The following is an 8436-nucleotide window of genomic DNA, read 5'->3' as shown; positions in this document are numbered from 1 at the left end:
GAACAGAACGGATGAGGGTAGGAACGTAGATCGACCAGTAAATCAAGAGCTCTGCCTTTTGGCTCAGCTCTCTCTTCACCACAATGGATTGGTACAGCACCTGCTTCACAGCAGACGTCCCACCGATCCGCCTGTCAATCTCTTGCTTCATCTTCCCCTCATTCCTGAACAAGACCCCAAGATACTTGAATTCCTCCACTAGGAGTAGCACATCCTCCCCAACTCGGAGAAGGCACTCTACCCTTTTCCGGTTCAAGACCATGGTCTTGGATTTGGAGGCACTGATTCTCATCCCGGCCGCTTCGCACTTGGCTGCGAACCGCTCTAGTGAGAGCTATAGATCACACCCTGATGAAGCCAATAGGACCACGTCACCCGCAAATAGTATAGACGCAATCCTAAGGCCACCAAAACGGATCCCCTCAACACCTTGGCTGCACCTAGAAATTCTGTCCATAAAAGTTATGAACAGAATCGGTGACAAAGGGCAACCTTGGAGGAGTCCAACTCTCAGCGGAAATGAGTCCAACTTACTGCCGGCAATGTAGATCAGACTCTGACACCGGTCGTACAGTGACCTGACAGCCCTTATTAAAGGGTCCGGTACTCCATACTCCCAGAGTACCCCCCATAGGATCCCTCGAGGGACGCGGTTGAATGCCTTCTCAAATCCACCAAACACATGTAGACTGGTTGGGCAAACTCCCATGCCCCATCCTGGATCCTGCTGAGAGTGTAGAGCTGATCCAGTGTTCCACGGCCAGGATGAAAACCACACTGCTCTTCCTGAATCCGAGATTCGACTATCCGACGGACCCCCCTTTGAGGAATCCCGGAATAGACCTTACCAGGGAGGCTTAAGAGTGTGATTCCTCTGTAATTGGAACACACCCTCCGGTCCTCCTTTTTAAATAGGGGGACCACCACCCCAGTCTGCCAATCCAGGGGAACTGCCCCCGATGTCCACGCGATGCTGCAGAGCCACGTTAACCAACACAGCCCCACAACATCCAGAGCCATAAGATACTCAGGACGAATCTCATACTGGGCTCTTTACCTGGAGAGCCAAATGTTCAAAATAGTAGAATTTTCCCAAAAACACCTTTTTACACTTCAGTGAATCATTAAACAATGTTGCCACTCATCCACCTTTCCTTTGCTGTCTGCTCTAACAAAGAAAATTGTAGTTTGGAGGAGTCAACTCCAACAGAATATGTGCTTCAATAAGTTCATGTAACCATGTTTCTGTTAAAAACAGCTTCAAGATTACTGTCAATAATGAAGACATTAATTAAAAGGGATTTTCCTGACCGAGATCTAATGTTTAATAAACCCAGTTTACATGACTTAGTGGTAGATATTGTCTCTGTGGCAGGTTGCATCTGACAGTTTATGACTTTTGAGTACGATTGTTTATTCCTGTTTGTTACCCTTTTGTTTTTCTTATTTTTGCCATGTATCATCACAGATATTCCATAATCTCCAACAAAAGGCCCAAACTGATGCTGGAAACTGTCTTGTCTGATATGATTGCTGCTAAGGCCTGGTGTGTATCACAGAGAAGTTATCTGGAGTTCCTGAGCACAGGCATGTTCTGTGATATGTAGAGGAGGAGGATCTGGGGCTTTGCGGCCTTTGGACGATGCTGGTTTAGTCACAGCGCTGGGGTTGTCAGAATGGCTATGTGGAGCGGATGTCAGCTATAGGCTGACAGTATGGTAATCACGCATGAAGTGCGCCGGATTATAAGGCGCACCATACATTTTTGAGAAGATTTAATAATTTTAAGTGCGCCTTATAGTCTAGAAAATACCGTAAACTGCGAGCCACCATTGTAGTATTACTCACATGTGGTGGTGCATCAAATAAGGGTTGTGCAAAATCAATCCAGGGGGCCGGAAATGGCCCCCGGGCTCCACTTTGACCACTACCGCTGAAGACCAACCACAACTGTAAAAGATGAATAAACATATGAGTTATTTCAATAACTAATACCATCCAGTCAATAATTGCATATGTTGAATATAACCAATTAATGCCTCAGTTGATTAAAGTTAAACATAAGAATAGCTTATAACTGAGTAATTTTATATTTCACTTTGATGTGGTGTCACTTTTTTGTCTGCTGGATTGTACATGTAATGATTCCCTTTTTTACGGTTTAGTGTTCAGTGTGAGAATATAGTTTTAAGTCTCCGTCAAATGACACTCATATCACTCTTGTATTGACGTTCTTTTTTGCAATTCTCTGATATTCTCCATATGGCATCTTCAAAGATGCCATATGGAGAAGTTAAATAATGGCTGCGCCTTTTTTTTAGTAAGCCTCATATTTAACAATGAGCATTGACACTTCCATCTTTTTCTTCTTCTACTGTCTACATTTGGCTTCTGGGTAGACAAGCCCAACAAGTGCCATCTCTCTACGGGACTGAGTTCGACATGTGGTTTTTGGACATACAGTGTGAGCAGTCAGATCACATCAGAGCATCGGGCTGTGCAGTTTAAGAACAGATATGGTGAGCTGTGAACTTTTAAACCCTGCGGTTTCGTTGTACAGTTTGAGCTGTATCTGAGTACAACAATTGAAAATATCATACAGTGTATGCCCAGCTTTACATATAACTTCCTCTTCCAAACGATCCCTGCCAGAACATCTTGTCTTGTCTCGCTGTCTGCATGCATTTGTTCTCCAGTGTCTTCTCTTTGCTCTGATAGTTTATTCCTTGGACATGCACATGCCCTGCCCTCTCTAGTTTCTTTAACTAGTTCTTGTATACTCTGGTAAAGGACTCTCCTGGATTCTGCGTGCTTCACTCTGTATCACTGGGAACGCATCTGTAGCTTTTGCTCAAGTCTGGTTCAGTATACAGCTTCTGGTCGAGTCATATGGCTTCCAGTCTACTCAGCTTCAATCTGTGACACCTGGTCAAGTCTGGTTCTGTCTGCTTCTGTTCATCTGCCTGTCTCCTCCACCATGTTCTGGTTGGTCAGTTCCTGCCATTATCAACTGGTTAACCTGTTTCTGCCTGCCATCCTCCAACTCCAGTTGTTATCTCCTGCCTGCCATCCCTCCAATCTAATCAATAAACCTATTAAAAGTAATCCGTGTCTGGCTTGAATATCGGGTTATATCCATACAAAGAATACCAGTAATACCAATAAGCAGAAAAAAATCTCAGGTTACATGACTGCTATAAAAAACATTTGTGACATGGCATTATTACACCACTTTTAGCAGTCAAATGGCTCAGTCTATTCATATGTTGAACAAGCATTTTAAAAAAGCTGGTGTTTCATACATGAAAGAAAGGCTTTTCTAAAGACTAAAGACAAAAAAGGTTGCTGAGTTAGGAGTCTATAGAAGGTGGGTCAGTAGTTCTTTACATTTGTTCAGGTATAAAAGGAAAGAGTTAAACCAGGTAGGAATGCACTACAGTAGCAAGAGCAACCTCTCACCCACAGCCAACATGAGCAACATGAGCATGAGGGGCAAGGTACTCAATCTTTGGTTAATTGATACATGCTATTTTTTTAAGCTTCACACTGTTGGTTTCTAAAATATTATTCTCTCTTTCCTAGATCATCTTCTACGAAGACAGGAACTTCCAAGGTCGCTCCTATGAGTGCATGAGCGACTGTTCCGACATGCACTCCTACCTGAGCAGGTGTCACTCCTGCCGGGTGGAGAATGGCTGTTTCATGGTCTATGATCGCCCCAACTACATGGGAAACCAGTATTTCTTTAGGAGGGGAGAGTATGCTGACTATATGAGCATGATGGCCTGGAATGACTGCATCAGGTCCTGCCGTATGATTCCCATGGTAGGACCTCTCACTTCTAGATGGCATTTATTTTCTAAAGCTACAAACCCATTCTAAACGTTTTTATGTTTTACAGTACAGGGGATCTTACAGGATGAGGATCTATGAGAGGGAGAACTTTGGGGGTCAGATGTATGAGATGATGGATGACTGTGACTCTATTATGGACCGCTACCATATGTCCAACTGCATGTCCTGTCACGTGATGGACGGCCACTGGCTGATGTATGAGCAGCCCCACTACAGAGGCAGGATGATGTACCTGAGGCCTGGAGAGTACAGGAACTTCATGAACATGGGCATGAGCGGCATGAGATTCATGAGCATGAGGAGAATCATGGATTCCTGGTATTAAATGTGTACTCTTTAATACCACTGAATTAAAATATTCTGAACAACTGGATGTTTGTCATTATTGTCAAGTGAAAGATTATTATACATATACGACCACACAATAATCTAAACTTTATGTTCTCCATTGGTTTATTTTAATTGGCTTTTTTTGGGGGGGGGACTAAGTTCACCTAAAGTACCAGTATTTACAGACCTGCATTATCAAGAAAACACTTTTATAGAACCTATTTGATAGGATGAAGTATGCTAATGGTTATTCTATCTAAGAAATTAATGAATAAATGAGAAACGACAAAGTCGCTGACTACTGCAAAGAAAGGGTTCCAAACCCATTTCTATGGCTAAGCAAACCACACCAAGAGCCATTATGCAAAATAGAAGACCTTCATAGGAGCAGGTGACCTAACACAATGACTGCAATAGTGCATCAATGACTCAGCCAAGAGGTCAGAAAAGAACAATATGTAAAGAACTGCAGGTCTCACTTGTATCAGTGAAGATCAGTCTTCACTGATCACTGAAACAGGTATGCATGGGAGAGTTCCAAGGTCAAAAGCACTACTAACCACAGAACAAAAATATCCATCTAATATTTGCCACAAAACATCTTGATGATACCCAAGACTTTTGGGAAAGTATTCTGTGCACTAAAAAGGAGGATATTTTAGTACGGTTTTAGACGTTGGGTGTTATAATACTAGATTATTTCAGAAACAGTACTTTTTACCAAGAGGTGAACAGAGTAGAATTAATGTGATGGCTTGGAGCAGCTCTTTGTCTTCAGGATGTGGAGGACTCAGAGATATAGCTGGAACTATAAATTCTGCCTTAAAATAATTATTTGGCTATTTTTTGTGATATTAAGTTTAAATTCAGTTCGATTATGAATTATTTGATCTCAAGCAGACCAACAAGTCCATCTATGAAAGACATAAAAATGGAAACAATATGCAGCTATTGCATATGAGGACACTGTTCATCAGTGCCCTCATCCTTCCCAGCAGAACTAATGACAATCCAAGCCGCCAGCACCACCTCTGTTGACACTGCAACTTGACAATAAACTTCTTTAACAAATTGTCTGTCTCCGTGGCTGCCCTGGTTCAGAGTCAATGTTCTCTAAACATGACATGAATTCTGGCTATTGCTGGCCCCCACCTTGTAATGGAGGGTGACAGAAATTCTGGAAACCTTGCTACTCTTTCCAAATATGAATCATGATAACATAAATATTTTCTTATTTTAACAAAAATGCATTAGAGAGAGAAAAACCTGGAGTTTATGTTAAAGTAAGACTTCTTATTTGTTCACAAGCATTTTAATGCCATTTTCTATCTGCTGAGCTGTTTGAGCCCATTGGAGGTCAAACGAATATACAATAAACAGCAGATATTGTCATTGAAAGTACTTTGCACTGTTCTAACACACTGTAATATATATATATATATATATATATATATATATATATATATATATATATATATATATATATATATATATGTATATATCTCAACTGCTTTAGAAAAGAGTTTCTTCTGCCTGAATTTGTTATTTTGTAATTATGCTATTCTTTGAATATTTTTTTACTTTTTGCCTTTAAAGGAGCAAAAAGCTAAAATTTATGTATTTCAGATAGAAAGGACCAAAAAATAGTAATGTGAAGAACTAAAGGTAATATTTCAGATGGACTATGGTATGACATCGACACCATCTCTGTGTTGTTCTCCAGTCTCTTGTTTACCTAGCTGGGCTGGCTGCATGTGCATGTATGTGTATGTGAACAGCTGCCACTGAGGTCTTAACCCCTCCCTGCCCTAAAATGCCATTGTCAGACCAGCGCAGCGTTGGAACAACATGACGGAGAGCACGTACAGTGGATCAAGACGTTCTGTTGCCAACAGCATTACAGTATAAAGTTAGGAGTTACTCACTTCTTCCCTAGACATGTTCGGCTGAAAGGTGATGCTGTTTAGCTGGGTATTTATCCGTACAAATATGCCCATACGCCTTCCATGATACACGGCAACAGCTGAGAAGGGGAGGGGAAAGCAGGGGCCGAGTTGCTGCTAGAGTGGCGGTAAACACAGGCACAGCTTGTCATACACCTTGTTTTGGTCTACAGAGAGTGCTCAGGCCCCACCTAGTCATGAAATATTGCATATTGCTCCTTTGATATACTGGGATATGCACATAACCTTATAATTTTGTCTCTCTGTTTACATTACTTACTAATTATTAAATGATCAATTGTTATGATTAGTTATTCAGTTCTTGAGCAGCCATCTAATTTTACTTGAGTATAAATACGTTGAAGGAATGCTACTTTTACTTGAATACAATTTTTGGCGACCCTACCCACCTCTGCCAATGACACCGTTGAATGAGAATGTAGGGGTGTGTTAACGCCTGCCACATGGACAAGAGTTTGTTTACCCCTTTGGTCCGGACCTTTTGTGCAGCTGTGAATACATTCAAGCGAACCCTAGACGGGATCACACAACCGGACTGAAATCCACCTTTCAGTCTGTTTCCAGACGGACTCTGGTATGGTTCACTTCTGGTTTAAATGTAACCCTACCTCAATCTGACCCAAATACAGGAAACATGCAAATTATCTGGACTTTAAGAGTCATCATGGCAGGACATCTGGCCAAAATCAGCCCTTAGTGTTGCCACCGTTATTGCTATCAGGTAGGGAATGCAAACCATATAATCTCCTTCATCTTGCAGCAAGCATTTGCTAACGGCATTCCAAAGGTAAAAATATAACGTCACAAAACCTGCGTTGAACGAGTGACTTTCATAATCATGTTAAATCTGTTATAACAGCACAAATATTCACAACAGCAATGCAACATGCAGACTTCCATGTTTGTTTTTGTGAACTTTCGGGTCAGTGCTCATCTCACCATAGTCCTTTCTGTCCAGTGGGAGCAACAGTTGTTATAGGCTTGGCTCTGTTAAAAGTAACAGTTCACTTGAAAAATTTACATGTGAAACAGACCACACCTAATGAAAAAAAAATTAAGTTCCCCACTTGACCTGAACCAAAGAACATTCCTGATGTTAATACACCCAATACACCCAATGTCATGAATCAGAAACAGAGGACCCTGAATTCAGCCAGACAAACAAAAGGTTGTAATAAAAAAAAAAGTGTGATTTATTAAACAGAGCAAAAACCGGCAGAAAACCAAAAAGGGCACCAAGCCAAAAAGCTAGGAGGCAGTGACCAAAAAACTCAAACAGTCCACAGCCAACAACCTAAAATAAACTGGACAGAAGTCAGGCTGGTCTAATAAAACAAAGTGAGCAGAACAGGTCAAATAATTAAGGCAAAAACTAACAGAATCAGGTAGGGTTTCAGGTAGACAGGCAAAACAGAAAAACTGGCAGGATCTGACTTATCCCAGGCAGGGAAAAAACACACACAATGATCGGGCAGAGTGCAAGGAACAGAGGCAGGCATAAGTAGGGGAGTGAGCAGGTGAACGGAATCAAACTAATTAGACTAGGAGGAGCTGATCAGGGAAGTGGCTGGGGGTGGAACTGAACTACTGACATGTGAAAACAGGTTAAACTAAAAAACAGCTCAAGAACCAATCTGAAACACAAAATAAATGACAAGACCCAACCTAAGATGGAACTCAAACCAAGACTGAAACAGGACACAAGCTAAAATAGAAAACAAGAACCTAACAGAAATTAAAACTAAGGCAGGAACTAAAACTATGACACCCAAAATCATTTGCAAGACAGCAGCCAAAGGTTTTGAGAGGATAAGCCCTGTATATTATAAATCCCGACCAGACTGAATTTATTAAGATTCAGTGTGCTATAAATAATACAAGAATCAAGTCAAAATCAGATCAGATCAGTTTATTTATGTAGCGGCAATTTACAACATGTCACCTCAAGGCACTTTATAAAGTCAGTTCAATCAACTCACACAGATTGGTTAAAAAGTTTGTTTATATAAGGAAACCCAGCAGATCGCATCAAATTATTGACTTGCAGCATTCACTCCTCCTAGATGAGCATGTAATGATAGTCGACAATCAATGCACTGTGTCATTGACTTTGCAGTAATCCCTCATACCAAACATGCATGTAGAAACAGTGGAGAGGAAAACTCCCCTTTAACGGGAAGAAACCTTCAGCAATTGCACAGCGAGCGACAAGCCAGAAATACAGTAGTGCAATGGCGTTATCTAGTGACGCTTTCACTTAACTGCAACTCCGGTCTCCTCAGTCACT

The 8436-nt window shown here is 41.3% G+C and overlaps 1 protein-coding gene across 1 annotated transcript; it reads left to right on the top strand.

The window, feature by feature from the left end:
- The first annotated feature begins 3418 nt into the window (after positions 1 to 3418).
- LOC105922466 (gamma-crystallin M2) lies at positions 3419 to 4228 on the top strand. Its single transcript, XM_021314079.2, has 3 exons — positions 3419 to 3497; positions 3583 to 3825; positions 3902 to 4228. The coding sequence occupies exons 1-3, from the start codon at positions 3429 to 3431 to the stop codon at positions 4178 to 4180; spliced, it is 591 nt and encodes a 196-aa protein (XP_021169754.2). The 5' UTR covers positions 3419 to 3428; the 3' UTR covers positions 4181 to 4228.
- The last annotated feature ends 4208 nt before the right edge of the window (positions 4229 to 8436 follow it).

Source organism: Fundulus heteroclitus, chromosome 7, assembly GCF_011125445.2.
Source record: "Fundulus heteroclitus isolate FHET01 chromosome 7, MU-UCD_Fhet_4.1, whole genome shotgun sequence".
Lineage (NCBI taxonomy): Eukaryota > Metazoa > Chordata > Actinopteri > Cyprinodontiformes > Fundulidae > Fundulus > Fundulus heteroclitus.
The sequence above is the reverse complement of the archived record's forward strand: the minus strand, read 5'-3'. Positions and strand labels throughout refer to the sequence as shown.

Bases quoted from the DNA above. Each gene is read 5' to 3' on its own strand.
- LOC105922466 (XM_021314079.2), top strand. From the start codon at position 3,429: ATGCACTACAGTAGCAAGAGCAACCTCTCACCCACAGCCAACATGAGC. The intron at 3,498-3,582 runs GTACTCAATCTT...TCTCTTTCCTAG, and splicing joins ACATGAGCATGAGGGGCAAG to ATCATCTTCTACGAAGACAG. The intron at 3,826-3,901 runs GTAGGACCTCTC...TATGTTTTACAG, and splicing joins CCTGCCGTATGATTCCCATG to TACAGGGGATCTTACAGGAT.